The following is a 25124-nucleotide window of genomic DNA, read 5'->3' as shown; positions in this document are numbered from 1 at the left end:
GATAGACAGATACTGATGGAAATATATAGAGACTGTAACCTACTTCTGTTACTTCCGCAATCGGATAGAGCAAAATAACGGAGAGCGAGAGAGAGAAAGAGAGAGAGAGAGAGAGAGAGAGACAGAGAGAGATTAGAAAAGGGAGAGAGAGCTAGAGAGAGAGAGGAGAAGCTAGAGTTAGAGAGCAGAGCAGAGCTTCTTTAGAGAGAGAGAGAAGTAGAGCTAGAGGGAGAGATGAGAGAGAAGAGAGAGAGCTAGAGGGAGAGGAGAGAGAGAGAGAGAGAGCTGAGAGAGAGCTAGAGAGAGAGAAGCTAGAGAGAGAGAAGAGCTAGAGAGAGAGAGAGAGAGAGAGCTAGGAGAGAGAGCTGAGAGAGAGAGAGAGAGAGATAGAGAGCTAGAGGAGAGAGAGGACTAGAGAGAGAGAGAGAGCTAGAGATAGAGAGAGAGGAGAGAGAGAGCAGAGCTAGAGGAGAGAGCTAGAGAGAGAGGAGAGAGAGAGAGAGAGAGAGGAGAGAGAGCGAGAGGAGAGAGAGAGAGAAGAGAGAGAGAGAGAGAGAGAGAGAGAGAGAGAGGGGGAGAGAGAGAGAGAGAGAGAGGGGGAGAGAGAGAGAGAGAGAGAGGAGAGAGAGAGAGAGAGAGAGAGAGCTCTGCGTGTCTGTGTGCTTGCTGTGTTGCCTCGCTCCAGTTGTTTGACCGTGATAACACAGGGTCGGTCTGTGCTGCAGTCTTTTGTAATGTCCCAAACCCCTTCAGTCTAGATCTGCATCCAGGCCCAGTCTGCTGTTCTAGTACTCCAGAGCCACTTCATAGCAGAACTTGTACTGATCCTGTAGAACACAAACAAACAAGGGGCTGGTATTCTTCACCATTGATCCGATCTGGGCTACATGAAGACTAATCTGATCTAAGCTACATAAACACTAATCTGATCTAGGCTACATAAACACTAATCTGATCTAGGCCACATAAACACTAATCTGATCTAGGCTACATAAACACTAATCTGATCCAGGCCACATAAACACTAATCTGATCTAGGCTACATACAACATTGATCTGATCTAGGCCACATACACACTAATCTGATCTAGGCTACATAAACACTAATCGGATCTAGGCTACATACAACACTAATCTGATCTAGGCTACATACACACTAATCTGAGCTAGGCCACATCCAACATTGATCTGATCTAAGCCACATAAACATTAATCTGATCTAGGCCACATAAACCCTAATCTGATCTAAACTACATAAACATGAATCTGATCTGGGCCACATGAAGACTAATCTGATCTAAGCTACATGAAGACTAATCTGATCTAGGCCACATAAACACTAATCTGATCTAAGCTACATAAACATGAATCTGATCTGGGCTACATGAAGACTAATCTGATCTAGGCTACATAAACATTGAAACACTACATTGAACATTGAATATTGTGCTGTCTTGTCATGACTTGACACTGACCCTATGAGTTGGCAAGACAACACACTCTGGTACCAGGCTAGGAGAGAGTACTTAGTACCCTACCAGTAGGTCATCTGCAGTGTTGATGATTACAGGATGTGTTTCCTACCAGTAGGTCATCTGTAGTGTTAATGATTACAGGATGTGTTTCCTACCAGTAGGTCATCTGTAGTGTTAATGATTACAGGATGTGTTTCCTACCAGTAGGTCATCTGTAGTGTTAATGATTACAGGATGTGTTTCCTACCAGTAGGTCATCTGTAGTGTTAATGATTACAGGATGTGTTTCCTACCAGTAGGTCATCTGTAGTGTTAATGATTACAGGATGTGTTTCCTACCAGTAGGTCATCTGCAGTGTTGATGATTACAGGATGTGTTTCCTACCAGTAGGGCAGTAGGTCATCTGCAGTGTTAATGATTACAGAATGTGTTTCCTACCAGTAGGTCATCTGTAGTGTTAATGATTACAGGATGTGTTTCCTACCAGTAGGTCATCTGCAGTGTTAATGATTACAGGATGTGTTTCCTACCAGTAGGTCATCTGCAGTGTTAATGATTACAGGATGTGTTTCCTACCAGTAGGTCAGTAGGTCATCTGCAGTGTTAATGATTACAGAATGTGTTTCCTACCAGTAGGTCAGTAGGTCATCTGCAGTGTTAATGATTACAGAATGTGTTTCCTACCAGTAGGTCATATGTAGTGTTAATGATTACAGGATGTGTTTCCTACCAGTAGGTCAGTAGGTCATCTGCAGTGTTAATGATTACAGAATGTGTTTCCTACCAGTAGGTCAGTAGGTCATCTGCAGTGTTAATGATTACAGAATGTGTTTCCTACCAGTAGGTCATCTGTAGTGTTAATGATTACAGGATGTGTTTCCTACCAGTAGGTCAGTAGGTCATCTGCAGTGTTAATGATTACAGAATATGTTTCCTACCAGTAGGTCATCTGTAGTGTTAATGATTACAGGATGTGTTTCCTACCAGTAGGTCATCTGTAGTGTTAATGATTACAGAATGTGTTTCCTACCAGTAGGTCATCTGCAGTGTTAATGATTACAGGATGTGTTTCCTACCAGTAGGTCATCTGCAGTGTTAATGATTACAGGATGTGTTTCCTACCAGTAGGTCAGTAGGTCATCTGCAGTGTTAATGATTACAGAATGTGTTTCCTACCAGTAGGTCATCTGTAGTGTTAATGATTACAGGATGTGTTTTTCCTACCAGTAGGTCAGTAGGTCATCTGCAGTGTTAATGATTACAGAATGTGTTTCCTACCAGTAGGTCATCTGTAGTGTTAATGATTACAGGATGTGTTTCCTACCAGTAGGTAATCTGTAGTGTTAATGATTACAGAATGTGTTTCCTACCAGTAGGTCATCTGTAGTGTTAATGATTACAGGATGTGTTTCCTACCAGTAGGTCATCTGCAGTGTTAATGATTACAGGATGTGTTTCCTACCAGTAGGTCAGTAGGTCATCTGCAGTGTTAATGATTACATAATGTGTTTCCTACCAGTAGGTCATCTGTAGTGTTAATGATTACAGGATGTGTTTCCTACCAGTAGGTCAGTAGGTCATCTGCAGTGTTAATGATTACAGAATGTGTTTCCTACCAGTAGGTCATCTGTAGTGTTAATGATTACAGGATATGTTTCCTACCAGTAGGTCATCTGTAGTGTTAATGATTACAGAATGTGTTTCCTACCAGTAGGTCATCTGTAGTGTTAATGATTACAGGATGTGTTTCCTACCAGTAGGTCGACCATGTTGGGTTTGTTGTTCCTCAGTGTTTTGACGGCGTGGAAAACGTCTACAGAACGTTGATGTTGTAACATCTCACACACGATGCTGATGGCACAGAACGTCCCACTGCGACCTCCTCCGTTACTGCAGGGAGGGAGGGAGATGGGTCGGGGGTAGAGCGAGAGAGAGAGAGGGGGGGGGATGTATTTAGTAAGGTGAAACAGATAGATATGTAATGAATAGAGCTAACACAATTCCTTTTTGGAGAAACACAAGGCAAAGGGTTATGGTGGAAATAGGGAGAGAAGTCTTCATTCATTGGAGCTCAGAGCAACTAGTCGACTCTAGTGAACAGTTCTAATCATTTTAGCTCAGAGCGCTAGTCGACTCTAGTGAACAGTTCTATTCATTTTAGCTCAGAGCGCTAGTCGACTCTAGTGAACAGTTCTATTCATTTTAGCTCAGAGCACAAGTCGACTCGAGTGAACAGTTCTATTCATTTGAGCTCAGAGCGCTAGTCAACTCTAGTGAACAGTTCTAATCATTTTAGCTCAGAGCGCTAGTCGACTCTAGTGAACAGATCTATTCATTTTAGCTGAGAGCGCTAGTCGACTCTAGTGAAAAGATCTATTCATTTTAGCTCAGAGCGCTAGTCGACTCTAGTGAACAGATCTATTCCTTTTAGCTCAGAGCGCTAGTCGACTCTAGTGAACAGTCCTTTTGTACCACTCTGTTTGGTGTAGTGAGCAGTGAGCACGGTTGACCAGCAGATGGGGGTGTTTCCCCTCTCATGATTTCGAAAGTTTAATTTATTTATTAAAATTGTTTAAATATTGAAATGTTTTATTTTTACTTCAGTTTCTTTTAGTAAATACTATCTAAACACTTATTTTCTTAAAACTGCAAGGGCTTGTCAGTAAGCATTTCACTGTAAGGTCTACTACACATTTCACTGTAAGGTCTACTACACCTGTTGTATTCAGCATTTCACTGTGAGGTCTACTACACCTGTTGTATTCAGCATTTCACTGTAAGGTCTACTACACCTGTTGTATTCATCATTTCACTGTAAGGTCTACTACACCTGTTGTATTCATCATTTCACTGTAAGGTCTACTACACCTGTTGTATTCAGCATTTCACTGTGAGGTCTACTACACCTGTTGTATTCAGCATTTCACGGTAAGGTCTACTACACCTGTTGTATTCAGCATTTCACTGTAAGGTCTACTACACCTGTTGTATTCAGCATTTCACTGTAAGGTCTACTACACCTGTTGTATTCAGCATTTCACTGTAAGGTCTACTACACACCTGTTGTATTCAGCATTTCACTGTGAGGTCTACTACACCTGTTGTATTCGGCATTTCACTGTGAGGTCTACTACACCTGTTGTATTCAGCATTTCACTGTAAGGTCTACTACACCTGTTGTATTCAGCATTTCACGGTAAGGTCTACTACACCTGTTGTATTCAGCATTTCACTGTAAGGTCTACTACACCTGTTGTATTCAGCATTTCACTGTAAGGTCTACCTACACCTGTTGTATTCAGTGATGTCATGTGACCAATACAATTAATTTTTATTTTGTTTAACTCTAACTAACTACTCTAACTATTCTAACTCATTCTACTCTAACTACCCTAACCACTCTAACTCATGCTACTCTAACTACTCTAACCACTCTAACTCATATTACTCTAACTCATACTACTCTAACTACTCTAACCACTCTAACTCATACTACTCTAACTACTCTAACCACTCTAACTCATACTACTCTAACTCATGCTACTCTAACTACTCTAACCATTTTAACTCATACTACTCTAACTCATACTACTCTAACTCATACTACTCTAACTCATACTATTCTAACTACCCTAACCACTCTAACTCATGCTACTCTAACTACTCTAACCACTCTAACTCATGCTACTCTAACTACTCCAACCATTTTAACTCATACTACTCTAACTCATACTACTCTAACTCATACTACTCTAACTACTCTAACCACTCTAACTCATATTACTCTAACTCATACTACTCTGACTCATACTAACTACTCTAACCATTTTAACTCATACTACTCTAACTACTCTAACCATTTTAACTCATACTACTCTAACTCATACTACTCTAACTACTCTAACTAATACTACTCTAACTCATACTACTCTAACTCATAGTACTCTAACCACTCTAACTAATACTAGTCTAACTCATACTACTCTAACTCATACTACTCTAACTCATATTACTCTAACTCATACTACTCTAACTCATGCTACTCTAACTACTCTAACCACTCTAACTCATACTACTCTAACTACTCTAACCACTCTAACTCATACTACTCTAACTCATGCTACTCTAACTACTCTAACCATTTTAACTCATACTACTCTAACTCATACTACTCTAACTCATACTACTCTAACTCATACTATTCTAACTACCCTAACCACTCTAACTCATGCTACTCTAACTACTCTAACCACTCTAACTCATGCTACTCTAACTACTCCAACCATTTTAACTCATACTACTCTAACTCATACTACTCTAACTCATACTACTCTAACTACTCTAACCACTCTAACTCATATTACTCTAACTCATACTACTCTGACTCATACTAACTACTCTAACCATTTTAACTCATACTACTCTAACTACTCTAACCATTTTAACTCATACTACTCTAACTCATACTACTCTAACTCATACTATTCTAACTAATACTACTCTAACTCATACTACTCTAACTACTCTAACCATTTTAACTCATCCTACTCTAACTACTCTAACCATTTTAACTCATACTACTCTAACTCATACTACTCTAACTACTCTAACTAATACTACTCTAACTCATACTACTCTAACTCATAGTACTCTAACCACTCTAACTAATACTAGTCTAACTCATACTACTCTAACTCATACTACTCTAACTCATATTACTCTAACTCATACTACTCTAACTCATGCTACTCTAACTACTCTAACCACTCTAACTCATACTACTCTAACTCATACTATTCTAACTACTCTAACCACTCTAACTAATACTAGTCTAACTCATACTCCTCTAACTACTCTAACCACTCTAACTCATACTACTCTAACTCATACTACTCTAACTCATACTATTCTAACTACTCTAACCATTCTAACTCATACTACTCTAACCACTCTAACTCATACTATTCTAACTACTCTAACCATTCTAATTCATTCTACTCCAACTACTCTAACCACTCTAACTAATACTAATTGGAATGTGATACAAACAGGGCAACGGTGTGCTTTAGGACCATGCGGACGCCTCCGAGCGGTCGGGTCGGCTGTTTGGAGTGTATATCCCCCGAATTCTATAACCAAAGTTGCGGCCCTGGTTGTGTATGTCTGTCAGCGACTTTTAATATATACATTTTATTTGAACCTTTATTTAACTTGGCAAGTCAGTTAAAGAACAAATTCTTATTTACAATAACTGCCTGCCCCGGCCAAACCCGGACGACGCTGGGCCAATTGTGCGCCGCCCCATGGAACTCCCAATCACGGCCGGATGTGATGCAGCCTGGATTCGAACCAGGGTCTGTAGTGACGCCTCTAGCAATGAGATGCAGTGCCCTTAGACCGCTGAACCAGGGTCTGTAGTGACGCCTCTAGCACTGAGATGCAGTGCCCTTAGACCGCTGAACCAGGGTCTGTAGTGACGCCTCTAGCACTGAGATGCAGTGTCTTAGACCTCTGAACCAGGGTCTGTAGTGACGCCTCTAGCACTGAGATGCAGTGTCTTAGACCTCTGAACCAGGGTCTGTAGTGACGCCTCTAGCACTGAGATGCAGTGCCCTTAGACCGCTGAACCAGGGTCTGTAGTGATGCCTCTAGCACTGAGATGCAGTGGTGTGTGTGTGTGAGTGTGTGTATTAGTGTGTGAGTGTGTGTGTGTGTGTTAGTGTGTGAGTGTGTGTGTGTGTATGTATGCATGTGTGTGTGTGTGTGTGTGTGTGTGTGTGTGTGTGTGTGTGTGTGTGTGTGTGTGTGTGTGTGTGTGTGTGTGTTAGTGTGTGTGTTAGTGTGTGTTACTTACAGACAGTGCACCACAGTGCGCCCCTCTCCTCCATCATACTCCTCCTGCCATTTGTCCACCTGTCTGATGAGCTTGAGGAAGGAGCGTTTGGACATGGGAGTGTCTCGGTACATTGGCCAACCCAGGAACTGGAACTGTTGCACCATACGGTACCCGTCCTGAGGCTGGACAGACAGACAGATAGATACAGGTTAATAACAGACAGACACGTGGTTACAGGTTATTAACAGACAGACAGGTAGATACAGGTTAATAACAGATAGACAGATAGATACAGGTTAATAACAGACAGACAGGTAGATACAGGTTAATAACAGACAGACAGGTAGATACAGGTTAATAACAGACAGACAGGTAGATATAAGTTAATAACAGACAGACAGGTAGATACAGGTTAATAACAGACAGACAGGTAGATATAGGTTAATAACAGACAGACAGGTGAATACAGGTTAATAACAGACAGACAGGTAGATATAGGTTAATAACAGACAGACAGGTAGATATAGGTTAATAACAGACAGACAGGTAGATACAGGTTCATAACAGACAGACAGGTATATACAGGTTAACAAACAGACAGACAGGTGGATACAGGTTAATAACAGACAGACAGGTAGATAGATATAGGTTAATAACAGACAGACAGGTGGGTATAGGTTAATAACAGACAGACAGGTGGATCAGGTTAATAACAGACAGACAGGTAGATACAGGTTAACAAACAGACAGATAGGTAGATATAGGTTAATAACAGACAGACAGGTAGATACAGTTTAATAAACAGATAGACAGGTAGATACAGGTTAATAACAGACAGACAGGTGGATACAGGTTAATAACAGACAGACAGGTAGACACAGGTTAATAACAGACAGACAGGTAGATATAGGTTAATAACAGACAGATAGGTAGATATAGGTTAATAACAGACAGATAGGTAGATACAGGTTAATAACAGACAGGCAGGTAGATACAGGTTAATAACAGACAGACAGGTAGATACAGGTTAATAACAGACAGACAGGTGGGTACAGGTTAATAACAGACAGACATGCAGATAGATATATATAGGTTAATAAACAGACAGACAGGTGGGTATAGGTTAATAACAGACAGACATGCAGATAGATAGATACAGGTTAATAAACAGACAGACAGGTGGGTACAGGTTAATAACAGACAGACAGGTAGATATAGGTTAATAACAGACAGACAGGTAGATAGATAGATATAGGTTAATAAACAGACAGACAGGTGGGTATAGGTTAATAACAGACAGACAGTTGGGTACAGGTTAATAACAGACAGACAGGTGGAAATAGGTTAATAAACAGACAGACAGGTGGAAATAGGTGAATAAACAGACAGACAGGTGGAAATAGGTGAATAAACAGACAGACATGTGGGTACAGGTTAATAACAGACAGACAGGTGGAAATAGGTTAATAAACAGACAGACAGGTCTCTCTGTTATTAACCTATACCCACAGGATCAGGCATGTCAGGTCAGGTAGTTAGGGTCAGGTGTATCAGGTAAGGTAGTTAGGGTCAGGTAAAGTAGTTAGGGTCAGGTGTGTCAGGTAAGGTAGTTAGGGTCAGGTGTGTCAGGTAAGGTAGTTAGGGTCAGGTGTGTCAGGTAAGGTAGTTAGGGCCAGGCGTGTCAGGTAAGGTAGTTAGTGTCAGGTAAAGTAGTTGGGGTCAGGTAAGGTAGTTAGGTCCAGGTGTGTCAGGTAAAGTAGTTGGGGTCAGGTAAGGTAGTTTGGGTCAGGTGTGTCAGGTAAGGTAGTTAGGGCCAGGTGTGTCAGGTAATGTAGTTGGGGTCAGGTGAGGTAGTTAGGGTCAGGTGTGTCAGGTAAGGTAGTTAGGGTCAGGTGAGGTAGTTAGGGTTAGGTGAGGTAGTTAGGGTCAGGTGTGTCAGGTAAGGTAGTTAGGGTCAGGTAAGGTAGTTTGGGTCAAGTGTGTCAGGTAATGTAGTTAGGGTCAGGTGAGGTAGTTAGGGTCAGGTGTGTCAGGTAAGGTAGTTAGGGTCAGGTGAGGTAGTTAGGGTCAGGTGTGTCAGGTAAGGTAGTTAGGGTCAGGTGTGTCAGGTAAAGTAGTTTGGGTCAGGTGTGTCAGGTAAGGTAGTTAGGGTCAGGTGAGGTAGTTAGGGTCAGGTGTGTCAGGTAAAGTAGTTGGGGTCAGGTGTGTCAGGTGAGGTAGTTAGGGTCAGGTGTGTCAGGTAAAGTAGTTTGGGTCAGGTGTGTCAGGTGAGGTAGTTAGGGTCAGATGTGTCAGGTAAAGTAGTTGGGGTCAGGTGTGTCAGGTAAAATAGTTTGGGTCAGGTGTGTCAGGTAAGGTAGTTAGGGTCAGGTGAGGTAGTTAGGGTCAGGTGAGGAAGTTAGGGTCAGGTGAGGTAGTTAGGGTCAGGTGAGGTAGTTAGGGTCAGGTGTGTCAGGTAAAGTAGTTTGGATCAGGTGTGTCAGGTAAAGTTGTTTGGGTCAGGTGTGTCAGGTAAGCTAGTTAGGGTCAGGTGAGGTAGTTAGGGTCAGGTGTGTCAGGTAAGGTAGTTAGGGTCAGGTGAGGTAGTTAGGGTCAGGTGAGGTAGTTAGGGTCAGCTGAGGAAGTTAGGGTCAGGTAAGGTAGTTAGGGTCAGGTAAGGTAGTTTGGGTCAGGTGTGTCAGGTAAAGTAGTTTGGGTCAGGTGTGTCAGGTAAGGTAGTTAGGGTCAGGTGAGGTAGTTAGGGTCAGGTGAGGAAGTTAGGGTCAGGTGAGGTAGTTAGGGTCAGGTGAGGTAGTTAGGGTCAGGTGAGGTAGTTAGGGTCAGGTGTGTCAGGTAAAGTATTTTGGATCAGGTGTGTCAGGTAAAGTTGTTTGGGTCAGGTGTGTCAGGTAAGCTAGTTAGGGTCAGGTGAGGTAGTTAGGGTCAGGTAAGGTAGTTAGGGTCAGGTGTGTCAGGTAAGGTAGTTAGGGTCAGGTGAGGTAGTTAGGGTCAGGTGAGGTAGTTAGGGTCAGCTGAGGAAGTTAGGGTCAGGTAAGGTAGTTAGGGTCAGGTAAGGTAGTTTGGGTCAGGTGTGTCAGGTAAAGTAGTTTGGGTCAGGTGTTTCAGGTAAAATAGTTTGGGTCAGGTGTGTCAGGTAAGGTAGTTAGGGTCAGGTGAGGTAGTTAGGGTCAGGTGAGGAAGTTAGGGTCAGGTGAGGAAGTTAGTGTCAGGTGAGGTAGTTAGGGTCAGGTGTGTCAGGTAAAGTAGTTTGGATCAGGTGTGTCAGGTAAAGTTGTTTGGGTCAGGTGTGTCAGGTAAGCTAGTTAGGGTCAGGTGAGGTAGTTAGGATCAGGTAAGGTAGTTAGGGTCAGGTGTGTCAGGTAAGGTAGTTAGGGTCAGGTGAGGTAGTTAGGGTCAGGTGAGGTAGTTAGGGTCAGCTGAGGAAGTTAGGGTCAGGTAAGGTAGTTAGGGTCAGGTAAGGTAGTTTGGGTCAGGTGTGTCAGGTAAAGTAGTTTGGGTCAGGTGTGTCAGGTAAGGTAGTTAGGGTCAGGTGAGGTAGTTAGGGTCAGGTGAGGAAGTTAGGGTCAGGTGAGGTAGTTAGGGTCAGGTGAGGTAGTTAGGGTCAGGTGTGTCAGGTAAAGTAGTTTGGATCAGGTGTGTCAGGTAAAGTTGTTTGGGTCAGGTGTGTCAGGTAAGCTAGTTAGGGTCAGGTGAGGTAGTTAGGGTCAGGTGTGTCAGGTAAGGTAGTTAGGGTCAGGTGAGGTAGTTAGGGTCAGGTGAGGTAGTTAGGGTCAGCTGAGGAAGTTAGGGTCAGGTAAGGTAGTTAGGGTCAGGTAAGGTAGTTTGGGTCAGGTGTGTCAGGTAAAGTAGTTTGGGTCAGGTGTGTCAGGTAAGGTAGTTAGGGTCAGGTGAGGTAGTTAGGGTCAGGTGAGGAAGTTAGGGTCAGGTGAGGTAGTTAGGGTCAGGTGAGGTAGTTAGGGTCAGGTGAGGTAGTTAGGGTCAGGTGTGTCAGGTAAAGTATTTTGGATCAGGTGTGTCAGGTAAAGTTGTTTGGGTCAGGTGTGTCAGGTAAGCTAGTTAGGGTCAGGTGAGGTAGTTAGGGTCAGGTAAGGTAGTTAGGGTCAGGTGTGTCAGGTAAGGTAGTTAGGGTCAGGTGAGGTAGTTAGGGTCAGGTGAGGTAGTTAGGGTCAGCTGAGGAAGTTAGGGTCAGGTAAGGTAGTTAGGGTCAGGTAAGGTAGTTTGGGTCAGGTGTGTCAGGTAAAGTAGTTTGGGTCAGGTGTTTCAGGTAAAATAGTTTGGGTCAGGTGTGTCAGGTAAGGTAGTTAGGGTCAGGTGAGGTAGTTAGGGTCAGGTGAGGAAGTTAGGGTCAGGTGAGGAAGTTAGTGTCAGGTGAGGTAGTTAGGGTCAGGTGTGTCAGGTAAAGTAGTTTGGATCAGGTGTGTCAGGTAAAGTTGTTTGGGTCAGGTGTGTCAGGTAAGCTAGTTAGGGTCAGGTGAGGTAGTTAGGATCAGGTAAGGTAGTTAGGGTCAGGTGTGTCAGGTAAGGTAGTTAGGGTCAGGTGAGGTAGTTAGGGTCAGGTGAGGTAGTTAGGGTCAGCTGAGGAAGTTAGGGTCAGGTAAGGTAGTTAGGGTCAGGTAAGGTAGTTTGGGTCAGGTGTGTCAGGTAAAGTAGTTTGGGTCAGGTGTGTCAGGTAAGGTAGTTAGGGTCAGGTGAGGTAGTTAGGGTCAGGTGAGGAAGTTAGGGTCAGGTGAGGTAGTTAGGGTCAGGTGAGGTAGTTAGGGTCAGGTGTGTCAGGTAAAGTAGTTTGGATCAGGTGTGTCAGGTAAAGTTGTTTGGGTCAGGTGTGTCAGGTAAGCTAGTTAGGGTCAGGTGAGGTAGTTAGGGTCAGGTAAGGTAGTTAGGGTCAGGTGTGTCAGGTAAGGTAGTTAGGGTCAGGTGAGGTAGTTAGGGTCAGGTGAGGTAGTTAGGGTCAGCTGAGGAATTTAGGGTCAGGTAAGGTAGTTAGGGTCAGGTAAGGTAGTTTGGGTCAGGTGTGTCAGGTAAAGTAGTTTGGGTCAGGTGTGTCAGGTAAGGTAGTTAGGGTCAGGTGTGTCAGGTAATGTAGTTAGGGTCAGGTGTGTCAGGTAAAGTAGTTGGGGTCAGGTGTGTCAGGTGAGGTAGTTAGGGTCAGGTGTGTCAGGTAAGGTAGTTAGGGTCAGGTGTGTCAGGTAAAGTAGTTTGGGTCAGGTGTGTCAGGTGAGGTAGTTAGGGTCAGGTGTGTCAGGTAAGGTAGTTGGGGTCAGGTGTGTCAGGTGAGGTAGTTAGGGTCAGGTGTGTCAGGTAAAGTAGTTAGGGTCAGGTGTGTCAGGTAAGGTAGTTAGGGTCAGGTGTGTCAGGTAAGGTAGTTAGGGTCAGGCGAGGTAGTTAGGGTCAGGTAAAGTAGTTTGGGTCAGGTGTGTCAGCTAAGGTAGTTAGGGTCAGGTGTGTCAGGTAAAGTAGTTAGGGTCAGGTGTGTCAGGTAAAGTAGTTAGGGTCAGGTGAGGTAGTTAGGTCAGGTGTGTCAGGTAAAGTAGTTGGGGTCAGGTGTGTCAGGTAAGGTAGTTAGGGTCAGGTAAGGTAGTTAGGGTCAGGTGTGTCAGGTGAGGTAGTTAGGTTCAGGTAAGGTAGTTAGGGTCAGGTGTGTCAGGTGAGGTAGTTAGGGTCAGGTGTGTCAGGTAAAGTAGTTAGGGTCAGGTGTGTCAGGTAAAGTAGTTAGTGTCAGGTGTGTCAGGTGAGGTAGTTAGCGTCAGGTGTGTCAGGTAAGGTAGTTAGTGTCAGGTGTGTCAGGTGAGGTAGTTAGGGTCAGGTGTGTCAGCTAAGTAGTTGGGGTCAGGTGTGTCAGGTAAGGTAGTTAGGGTCAGGTAAGGTAGTTAGGGTCAGGTGTGTCAGGTGAGGTAGTTAGTGTCAGGTGTGTCAGGTAAGGTAGTTAGGGTCAGGTGAGTCAGGTAAAGTAGTTTGGGTCAGGTGTGTCAGGTAAAGTAGTTGGGGTCAGGTGTGTCAGGTAAGGTAGTTAGGGTCAGGTAAGGTAGTTAGGGTCAGGTGTGTCAGGTGAGGTAGTTAGGTTCAGGTAAGGTAGTTAGGGTCAGGTGTGTCAGGTGTGTCAGGTGAGGTAGTTAGGGTCAGGTGTGACAGGTAAAGTAGTTTGGGTCAGGTGAGTCAGGTAAGGTAGTTAGGGTCAGGTGTGTCAGGTAAGGTAGTTAGGGTCAGGCGAGGTAGTTAGGGTCAGGTAAAGTAGTTTGGGTCAGGTGTGTCAGCTAAGGTAGTTAGGGTCAGGTGTGTCAGGTGAGGTAGTTAGGGTCAGGTGTGTCAGGTAAAGTAGTTTGGGTCAGGTGTGTCAGGTAAGGTAGTTGGGGTCAGGTGTGTCAGGTGAGGTAGTTAGGGTCAGGTGTGTCAGGTAAGGTAGTTAGGGTCAGGTGTGTCAGGTAAAGTAGTTTGGGTCAGGTGTGTCAGGTGAGGTAGTTAGGGTCAGGTGTGTCAGGTAAGGTAGTTGGGGTCAGGTGTGTCAGGTGAGGTAGTTAGGGTCAGGTGTGTCAGGTAAAGTAGTTAGGGTCAGGTGTGTCAGGTAAGGTAGTTAGGGTCAGGTGTGTCAGGTAAGGTAGTTAGGGTCAGGCGAGGTAGTTAGGGTCAGGTAAAGTAGTTTGGGTCAGGTGTGTCAGCTAAGGTAGTTAGGGTCAGGTGTGTCAGGTAAAGTAGTTAGGGTCAGGTGTGTCAGGTAAAGTAGTTAGGGTCAGGTGAGGTAGTTAGGTCAGGTGTGTCAGGTAAAGTAGTTGGGGTCAGGTGTGTCAGGTAAGGTAGTTAGGGTCAGGTAAGGTAGTTAGGGTCAGGTGTGTCAGGTGAGGTAGTTAGGTTCAGGTAAGGTAGTTAGGGTCAGGTGTGTCAGGTGAGGTAGTTAGGGTCAGGTGTGTCAGGTAAAGTAGTTAGGGTCAGGTGTGTCAGGTAAAGTAGTTAGTGTCAGGTGTGTCAGGTGAGGTAGTTAGCGTCAGGTGTGTCAGGTAAGGTAGTTAGTGTCAGGTGTGTCAGGTGAGGTAGTTAGGGTCAGGTGTGTCAGCTAAGTAGTTGGGGTCAGGTGTGTCAGGTAAGGTAGTTAGGGTCAGGTAAGGTAGTTAGGGTCAGGTGTGTCAGGTGAGGTAGTTAGTGTCAGGTGTGTCAGGTAAGGTAGTTAGGGTCAGGTGAGTCAGGTAAAGTAGTTTGGGTCAGGTGTGTCAGGTAAAGTAGTTGGGGTCAGGTGTGTCAGGTAAGGTAGTTAGGGTCAGGTAAGGTAGTTAGGGTCAGGTGTGTCAGGTGAGGTAGTTAGGTTCAGGTAAGGTAGTTAGGGTCAGGTGTGTCAGGTGTGTCAGGTGAGGTAGTTAGGGTCAGGTGTGACAGGTAAAGTAGTTTGGGTCAGGTGAGTCAGGTAAGGTAGTTAGGGTCAGGTGTGTCAGGTAAGGTAGTTAGGGTCAGGCGAGGTAGTTAGGGTCAGGTAAAGTAGTTTGGGTCAGGTGTGTCAGCTAAGGTAGTTAGGGTCAGGTGTGTCAGGTAAAGTAGTTAGGGTCAGGTGTGTCAGGTAAAGTAGTTAGGGTCAGGTGAGGTAGTTAGGTCAGGTGTGTCAGGTAAAGTAGTTGGGGTCAGGTGTGTCAGGTAAGGTAGTTAGGGTCAGGTAAGGTAGTTAGGGTCAGGTGTGTCAGGTGAGGTAGTTAGGTTCAGGTAAGGTAGTTAGGGTCAGGTGTGTCAGGTGAGGTAGTTAGGGTCAGGTGTGTCAGGTAAAGTAGTTAGGGTCAGGTGTGTCAGGTAAAGTAGTTAGTGTCAGGTGTGTCAGGTGAGGTAGTTAGCGTCAGGTGTGTCAGGTAAGGTAGTTAGTGTCAGGTGTGTCAGGTGAGGTAGTTAGGGTCAGGTGTGTCAGCTAAGTAGTTGGGGTCAGGTGTGTCAGGTAAGGTAGTTAGGGTCAGGTAAGGTAGTTAGGGTCAGGTGTGTCAGGTGAGGTAGTTAGTGTCAGGTGTGTCAGGTAAGGTAGTTAGGGTCAGGTGAGTCAGGTAAAGTAGTTTGGGTCAGGTGTGTCAGGTAAAGTAGTTGGGGTCAGGTGTGTCAGGTAAGGTAGTTAGGGTCAGGTGTGTCAGGTGTGTCAGGTGAGGTAGTTAGGGTCAGGTGTGACAGGTAAAGTAGTTTGGGTCAGGTGTGTCAGGTAAAGTAGTTTGGGTCAGGTGAGTCAGGTAAAGTAGTTTGGGTCAGGTGTGTCAGGTAAAGTAGTTGGGGTCAGGTGTGTCAGGTAAGGTAGTTAGGGTCAGGTAAGGTAGTTAGGGTCAGGTGTGTCAGGTGAGTTAGTTAGGTTCAGGTAAGGTAGTTAGGGTCAGGTGTGTCAGGTGAGGTAGTTAGGGTCAGGTGTGTCAGGTAAATTAGTTAGTGTCAGGTGTGTCAGGTGAGGTAGTTAGGGTCAGGTGTGTCAGGTAAAGTAGTTTGGTTCAGGTGTGTCAGGTAAAGTAGTTTGGGTCAGGTGTGTCAGGTAAGGTGGTTGGGGTCAGGTGTGTCAGGTGAGGTAGTTAGGGTCAGGTGTGTCAGGTAAAGTAGTTTGGGTCAGGTGTGTCAGGTAAGGTAGTCAGTAGTTAGTTGTCCCATAGACCCATGGTGTGTGTGCGTACTCGTGCTGCGTTGTAGATCCTGAATATTCTACTGATTATGTCTTCCTCCAGGTCAGCTGATACAAACTCCACCTGGATTGGCCCCTGGCGATGCACCCCGTTCTCTGGCCAGTACTGAGGACATAGCTAACACACACGCACACACGCATACACACGCACACACACGCACACGCACGCACACACACACACACGCACGCACACACACACATGCACACACACACACAAAGGACAGGGAGAGAAAAAATAACAACTTTGAGGTGGAACAGGAACCAAAACGTTTGATAAATATCTCTTAAGAATGAGTGGGATTTCCCAGATCTTGGTGCAACGTAAGCTGGGCAACAGCACAGGAGAGGCTGTCTTCTTCTCTCTGACATTGTGAAAAAATTAATAGTTCCCGGGGAGGGTCAGATAAAAACTCTCGCTCATGTGAAACGTCAAAAGGAAAACTATCGCTCATGTGAAACGTCAAAAGGAAAACTGAAGCTTAAAGCAGACAATGCTGAGACCATCGTTTTAAACCATCTGGAATTGAACCGATAAAGCCCAACTTAATCAACCCAAGGTAGTTGCGTTTTATCGATTGCTGCTTTGTGTAGCGTTATATAAAAACAGAAACCTTGGTCTGCTAATATCTTTCATTCTCCCCTTCTGCATGTTCATTCTATATGTTATTCTCTCCTGTCACCCTTTCATGTCCCAGGTATGAGTCTTCTCAACAAAACCCCCCCCCCAAAAATCCATCTTTCGTTCTATTCAAACCTCCAGGAAAACCAGAGTTGCTTTATTTGTAAGAGAATACATGATCAAAAGATGTTCTGGAAGAGAATGGAAGCGCTCTGAATGTGATACAGAATGTGGATGATCAATTCGTTGCTTTGACAGTTTAGTTTTCAACTGTTAAGAGTAGTGAACCCACGAGAAAGGCTCATACAGTAGGAGCTGGAAATACCCCACGTACACTTACCTCTGGAGAGACTGACGAGGTAGAAACAATGCAACAGGCGGCTGTATACTGTACAGTGTATCACTTAGACAACATGACCCTGTATACTGTACAGTTTATCACTTAGACAACATGACCCTGTATACTGTATGGTTTATCGCTTAGACAACATGACCCTGTATACTGTACAGTGTATTACTTAGACAACATGACCCTGTATACTGTACTTAGACAACATGACCCTGTATACTGTACGGTTTATCACTTAGACAACATGACCCTGTATACTGTACGGTTTATCACTTAGACAACATGACCCTGTATACTGTACGGTTTATCACTTAGACAACATGACCCTGTATACTGTACGGTTTATCACTTAGACAACATGACCCTGTATACTGTACGGTTTATCACTTAGACAACATGACCGTGTATACTGTATGGTTTATCACTTAGACAACATGACCCTGTATACTGTACAGTGTATTACTTAGACAACATGACCCTGTATACTGTACTTAGACAACATGACCCTGTATACTGTACGGTTTATCACTTAGACAACATGACCCTGTATACTGTACGGTTTATCACTTAGACAACATGACCCTGTATACTGTACGGTTTATCACTTAGACAACATGACCCTGTATACTGTACGGTTTATCACTTAGACAACATGACCCTGTATACTGTACGGTTTATCACTTAGACAACATGACCCTGTATACTGTACGGTTTATCACTTAGACAACATGACCCTGTATACTGTACGGTGTATCACTTAGACAACATGACCCTGTATACTGTACGGTTTATCACTTAGACAACATGACCCTGTATACTGTACGGTTTATCACTTAGACAACATGACCCTGTATACTGTACGGTGTATCACTTAGACAACATGACCCTGTATACTGTACGGTTTATCACTTAGACAACATGACCCTGTATACTGTACTTAGACAACATGACCCTGTATACTGTACGGTTTATCACTTAGACAACATGACCCTGTATACTGTACGGTGTATCACTTAGACAACATGACCCTGTATACTGTACGGTTTATCACTTAGACAACATGACCCTGTATACTGTACGGTTTATCACTTAGACAACATGACCCTGTATACTGTACGGTTTATCACTTAGACAACATGACCCTGTATACTGTACGGTTTATCACTTAGACAACATTACCCTGTATACTGTACGGTTTATCACTTAGACAACATGCACACACAGCAGAATAGTTACGAAGAGAAATGGAGTGATGCACACACACACACACACACACACACACACACACACACACACACACACACACACACACACACACACACACACACACACACACACACACACACACACACACACACAAAGAGATTGCACAAATACAGGTGGAAGAAAACCTCCTATCTCTGCCTCCTCTGAGAGCCAATCAGAAACCTCCTATCTCTGCCTCCTCTGAGAGCCAATCAGAATTTGACAAATTCAACCGCTGAAAAACAAAGATGCTGATGGAGAAAAAGTAACTCTCTAATCTCTCCCCCCCCTCCTCCCTCAGTCCCCCCCCCCCATCGCTCCACCTGAGCTACAGTGAGAATATTGAATGAAAGGCCCTGCCAGCGTGTGTGTCTGTGTGTCAGCCAGTCAGCTAGTCAGTCAGTCACACAGGGAGAGAGGGGGAGAGAGCGGCGAGAGCAGCCCAGCCAGAGGCTTTTGATCCTTGGGTGTGATGACAGGGCCTGGGGCCTGGAGCTCCCGGAGAGAGCATCCAAAGATAGATTGCCCAACCGACATCTATAACCCTGTCCCATCTATAACCCCGTCCTATCTATAACCCTGTCCAATCTATAACCCTGTCCAATCTATAACTCTGTCCCATCTATATACCTGTCCCATCTATATATCTGTCCCATCTATAACCCTGTCCCATCTATAACCCTGTCCCCTCTATATACAGTGGGGCAAAAATGTATTTAGTCAGCCACCAATTGTGCAAGTTCTCCCACTTAAAAAGATGAGAGAGGCCTGTAATTTTCATCATAGGTACACTTCAACTATGACAGACAAAATGATAAAAAATTAATCCAGAAAATCACATTGTAGGATTTTAATGAATTTATTTGCAAATAAATAAATATATATGAATATTTGCAAATCTATATACCTGTCCCATCTATAACCCTGTCCCATCTAAAACCCTGTCCCGTCTATATACCTGTCCCATATATTACCCTGTCCCATCTATAACCATGTCCCATCTTTCTGACTGATGCTGAGGATGTACAGAGATCCATCTATAACTCTTTTTGAATTCTTTATCATTATTGACCATCTATCCTATCCTATCTCCTCTGCCTATCCTATCCTATCTATCCTATATCCTATCATATCTATCATATATATCCTATCCTATCTATCATTTCCTAAACTATCTGTCTATCATATCTATCCTATCTATATATCCTATCCTAGTGCTATCCTATATATCCTATCCTGTCCTATCTTATATATCCTATCTATAGTGCATTCGGAAAGTACTCAGACCATTTTAAAATGGAATTAATGTTTTTTTCCACCCGTAATACCCATAATGACAGGGCCTTGGTCAGGGAGGTGACCAAGAATTCGATGGTCACTCTGACTGAGCTCCAGAGTTCCTCTGTGGAGATGGGAGAACCTTCTAGAAGGACAGCTATCTTTTCAGCACTCCACCAATCAGGCCTTTATGGTAGAGTGGCCATACGGAAGCCACTCCTCAGTAAAGGACACATGACAGCCCACCTGGAAACCAACATTGAACTTTTTGGCATGAATGCCAAGCATCACGTCTGGAGGAAACCTGGCACCATCACTACGGTGAAGCATAGTGGTGGCAGCATCATGCTGTGGGGATGTTTTTCAGCGGCAGGGACTGGGAGACTTCTCAGGATCGAGGGAAAGATGAACGGAGCAAAGTTCAGAGAGATCTTTGATGAAAACCTGCTCCAGAGCGCTCTGAATGTCCTGAAGCCAGGCTGTGTGCTTAGGGTCATTGTCCAGTTGGAAGGTGAACTTTCGCACCGGTCTGAGGTCATGAGTGCTCTGGAGCAGGGCTGGGGGTCTGAATACTTTCTGAATGCACTGTATCCTTTTCTATATACCAAAGCTATCCTAACCTATCTAATCTATCTAATCTATCATATATATTCTATCTATCTATCTATCTATCTATCTATCTACAGTGGCTTGCGAAAGTATTCACCCCCTTTGGCATTTTTCCGAATTTCTTGCCTTACAACCTGGAATTAAAATAGATTTTTTGGGGGGGGTTTGTATCATTTGATTTACACAACATGCCTACCACTTTGAAGATGCAAAATATAATTTCTTGTGAAACAAACAAAAAACTGAAAACTTGACCATGCATAACTATTCACCCCTCCCAAAGTCAATAGTTTGTAGAGCCACCTTTTGCAGCAATTATAGCTGCAAATCTCTTCGAGTGTGTCTCTATAAGCTTGGCACATATAGCCACTGGGATTTTTGCCCATTCTTCAAGGCAAAACTGCTCCAACTCCTTCAAGTTGGATGGGTTCCACTTGTGTACAGCAATCTTTAAGTCAATCTTTAAGTCATACCACAGATTCTCAATTGGATTGAGGTCTGGGCTTTGACTAGGCCATTTGAAGACACTTAAATGTTTCCTTTGAACCACTCAAGTGTTGCTTTAGCAGTATGCTTAGGGTCACTGTCCAGCTGGAAGGTGAACCTCAGTCCTAGTCTCAAATCTCTGGAAGACAAACATTCATCCATCATTCCCTCAATTCTGACCAGTTTCCCAGTCCCTGCTGATGAAAAACATCCCCACAGCAGGATGCTGCCACCACCCTGCTTCACTGTGGGGATGGTGTTCTTGGGGTGATGAGAGGTGTTGGGTTTGCACCAGACATAACATTTTCCTTGATGTCCAATATGCTCAATTTTAGTCTCATCTGACCAGAGTACCTTCTTCCATATGTTTGGGGAGTCTCCCACAAGCCCTTTGGCGAACACCAAACGTGTTCGCTTATTTCTTTCTTTAAGCAACAGCTTTTTCTGGCCACTCTTCCGTAAAGCCCAGCTCTGTGGAGTGCACGGCTTAAAGTGGTCCTATGGTCAGATACTCCAATCTCTGCTGTGGAGCTTTGCAGCACTTTCAGGGTTATCTTTGGTCTTTTTGTTGCCTCTCTGATTAATGCCCTCCTCGTCTGTGAGTTCTGATGGGCGGCCCTCTCTTGGCATGTTTGTTGTGCTGTCATTTTCTTTCATTTTTTTTATATTGGATGTAATGGTGCTCCGTGGAATGTTCAAAGTTTCGGATATTTTTTTATAATCCAACCCAGGACCTGTTTGGAGAGCTCCTTGGTCTTCATGGTGCTGCTTGCTTGGTGGTGCCCCTTGCTTAGTGGTGTTGCAGGGACCTTTCTGGGACCTTTCAGAACAGGTGTATATATACTGAGATCATGGGACAGATCATGTGACACTTAGATTGAACACAGGTGGACTTTATTTAACTAATGATGTGACTTCTGAAGGTGATTGGTTGCACCAGATCTTATTTAGGGGCTTCATAGCAAAGGGGGTGAATACATATACACTTTAAGTTATTTTTAAAATTTTACTTCACCAATTCAGACTTTTTTGCGTATGTCCATTACATGACATCCATATAAAAATAAACGTAAATTATAGTTTGTAAAACAACAAAATAGGAAAAACGCCAAGGGGGCGGTGGGGTGAATACTTTTTCATGTATCTGTCTTCTATCTACTCCACTGTAACTCTACTGTATTCTACACATGCTCCTTCTCTTCTCTTGCCATGTCTCACTCTATCTCTGGTGCCTGATATCTTTCTCGAATAAAACTTTTTAGGGATAGGGGGCAGTATTCCGAAGTTTGACTGAGGAGCCCAAAGTAAACTGCCTGTTACTCAGGCCCAGAAGCTAAAAGGATGCTGCCACCACCCTGCTTCACTGTGGGGATGATGTTCTTGGGGTGATGAGAGGTGTTGGGTTTGCACCAGACATAACATTTTCCTAGAATATGCATCCAGGGTGGAAAGAAATTGAGGTCATTTGATTTTCCAATGCTTTTCTATGGGAAAAGAAAACATTTAGGATCCAGACTGCAGTTCCTATGGCCTCCACTAGATGTCAACAGTCTTTAGAAATTGTTCGATGTTTTTTTTTTGAAAAATGAAGAATTATCGTTGTTTTTCCTCCGGTATTGGAAACAGTTTATTCCGTCTTAAATTTGATCGATTATTTACATATTAGAATACCTGAGGTTGGATTACAAACGTTGTTTGAAATGTTTGGACCAAGTTTACAAGTTACTTCTTATATTCCTTTGTAGGCATGTTGGGCGAGCTGGAACAAGTGCATTTCTGAATCAAACGCGCCAAATAAACTGACATTTTGGGATATAAAGAAGGACTTTATCGAACAAAACGACCATTCATTGTGTAACTGGGACATTTGGGATTGCAAAAAGATGAAGATCTTCAAAGGTAAGAGATTTATTTTATAGCTATTTCTGACTTTCGTGATGCATCTGTTTGGCTAGAAAATGATTGTGCTCCGGTGAGGGTTATTTATCTCCTGTATTGAATATACTATGTTCCATCTTAAAATGTATGATTTATTTACACATTAGGGTACCTGAGGATTGATTAGGAACATTGTTTGACATGTTTGGACCAAGTTTATTGGTAACATTTGGGATTCATTGTGTATGCATTTTGAATGAGGTGAAACCGGTGGATTAATGAATGAAGCGTGCCAAACAAACATACTTTTATGTTTTTATTTAAACTTTATCGAACAAAAGGACCATTTGTTATGTAGCTGGGACCCCTGTGATTGCAACCAGATGAAGATCTTCAAAAGGTAAGGGATTTAGTTTATCGCTATTTTTGACTTTCGTGGCATCTGCTTGTCACTGAGGATTGATTAGGAACATTGTTTGACATGTTTGGACCAAGTTTATTGGTAACATTTGGGATTCATTGTCATTTTGAATGAGGTGAAACCGGTGGATTAATGAATGAAGCGTGCCAAACAAACATACTTTTATGGGATATAAAGACTTTATCGAACAAAAGGACCAGCTGGGACCCCTGTGATTGCAACCAGATGAAGATCTTCAAAAGGTAAGGGATTTAGTTTATCGCTATTTTTGACTTTCGTGGCATCTGCTTGGCTGAATAATGTTTTCATGCGGGGCGCTGTCCTCAGATAATCGTAATGGTGTGCTTTCGCCGTAAAGCCTTTTTTGAAATCTGACAAAGCGGCTGGATTAACAAGAAGTTTATCTTTTAAATTACATATGACACTTGTATTTTCATTACGATTTCTGAAATCTGACATTTGGCGCTCTGCAATTTCACCGCATGTTGTCGAGGTGGGTTGCTTGAGGCACGCCAAGCCATAACGTAACAAGAGACTGAATGTCTCTGTCCTTGTGGTGTGTGTGTGTCGGAAGTTATGAGTCCTTGTGTGTGTTCTAGGCCTTTTGTAGACACACAAAGCTATTCTTAAATTTTTCTCTTAGCTGGAGTCTTACATACAAGGTCCTATTCACGGAAAAAAACTACTTCAGATGCTGTCTATTTCACAGTCCATTTCAGACAATATACTAACTCCCATAGAATTGTGTGTATGTGTACATGTGGGAAAATGCATTTGTGTGTGTCTGTCTGTGTGTGTTAGTGTGTGTCCATGTGTGTGTGTGTGGTGTGTGTGTGTGTGTCTGTGTGTGTGTGTGTCTGTGTCTGTGCGTTAGTGTGTGTTTGTGTCTGTGTGTGTGTGTCTGTGTGTGTGTGTGTGTGTGTACCTGTGCTGGGTCGACGTCATTGAGCATCACTATGGAGGTGCAGTGGTAGTCCAACACCAGCCTCCAGAAATCCTTCACTGTGTTGGGTAGAGGATGCTGGGTCACGATGAACGCTGACGGCTGCTTATAACTCTACATGAGGGAGGGAGAGAGAGGCCGGGAGGGAGGGAGGGGTAGGGAGGGGAGGGAGGGGGAGAGAGGCAGGGAGGGAGGGAGGGAGGGGGAGGGAGGGAGGAAGGGGGAGGGGTAGGGAGGGGGAGAGAGGGAGGGAGGGAGGGAGGGAGGGAGGGAGGGGGAGGGGTAGGGAGGGGAGAGAGGCAGGGAGGGAGGGGTGAGGGGGAGGGGGAGGGGTAGGGAGGGAGGGGGGAGGGATGGAGGGGGAGGGGTAGAGAGGGAGAGGGGGGAGGGAGGGGGAGAAAGGCAGGGAGGCAGGGAGGGAGGGAGGGAGGGAGGGAGGGAGGGAGGGAGGGAGGGAGGGAGGGAGGGAGGGAGGGAGGGAGGGAGGGAGGGAGGGAGGGAGGGAGAGATTTTAATTAAACTCCTAACGACTATTTCCATTGACTACAGGTTTTCTAGATATTGAGGGGATAGCCTGGACCCAGATCTGATTTTATGCTGTCTTGATAATTCCTATGGTCATGGCAACAGCACAAACAGATCTGAGAACAGACTACTGAGAGTTAAGTCCTTACGTCCATGAGTGCAGCATTGAACGTGTGTGTTTGCAGAGTGAGTGTGTGTGTGTGTGTGTGTGTATGCAGTGTGTGTGTGTGTGTGTGTGTGTGACATACGTCCATAAGAGCAGCGTTGATGTAGTTGGAGCTCTCTCCGTCGATGGTGATGAGGAAGGGCAGACAGCGGTCAGGAGGAAGAACATCCATACAGCGGTTCTTCTCGTGGTTCCTGGGGAGCAGGGCGATACTACAGTCCTCCACCCGCAACGTAGGAGTCACCATGTTCAGAGTCTGGAGAGAGAGACAGTAGAGGTTACAGTGGGTTACAGAGTGATACAGTGGGTTACAGTGGGTTACATGGCAATACAGGGGGTTACAGGGTGATACAGGGCAATACAGTGGGTTACAGTGGGTTACAGGGCGATACAGGGCAATACAGTGGGTTACAGGGCAATACAGTGGGTTACATGGCGATACAGGGCAATACAGTGGGTTACAGGGTGATACAGTGGGTTACAGTGGGTTACAGGGTGATACAGTGGGTTACAAGGCGATACAGTGGGTTACAGGGCGATACAGTGGGTTACATGGCGATACAGGGCAATACAGTGGGTTACAGGGTGATACAGTGGGTTACAGTGAGTTACAGGGTGATACAGTGGGTTACAGGGCGATACAGGGCAATACAGTGGGTTACAGGGCGATACAGTA

The 25124-nt window shown here is 44.3% G+C and overlaps 1 protein-coding gene across 1 annotated transcript in view; it reads right to left on the bottom strand.

The window, feature by feature from the left end:
• Window positions 1–601: 601 nt before the first annotated feature.
• LOC109884403 (receptor-type tyrosine-protein phosphatase mu) overlaps window positions 602–25124 on the bottom strand; it is a 505693-nt gene continuing 481170 nt past the window's right edge. The window contains exons 32-37 of the mRNA XM_031806763.1: window positions 24531–24704; window positions 23740–23871; window positions 15922–16047; window positions 7331–7494; window positions 3231–3366; window positions 602–827 (exon numbers count right to left, since the gene is read on the bottom strand). Of these exons, the coding sequence (XP_031662623.1) occupies window positions 786–827; window positions 3231–3366; window positions 7331–7494; window positions 15922–16047; window positions 23740–23871; window positions 24531–24704 (774 nt within the window). The 3' untranslated portion in view covers window positions 602–785. The remainder of the gene's footprint in view (window positions 828–3230; window positions 3367–7330; window positions 7495–15921; window positions 16048–23739; window positions 23872–24530; window positions 24705–25124) is intronic.

This window comes from Oncorhynchus kisutch, linkage group LG27 (assembly GCF_002021735.2).
Source record: "Oncorhynchus kisutch isolate 150728-3 linkage group LG27, Okis_V2, whole genome shotgun sequence".
In the NCBI taxonomy this organism is placed as follows: domain Eukaryota; kingdom Metazoa; phylum Chordata; class Actinopteri; order Salmoniformes; family Salmonidae; genus Oncorhynchus; species Oncorhynchus kisutch.
The sequence above is the reverse complement of the archived record's forward strand: the minus strand, read 5'-3'. Positions and strand labels throughout refer to the sequence as shown.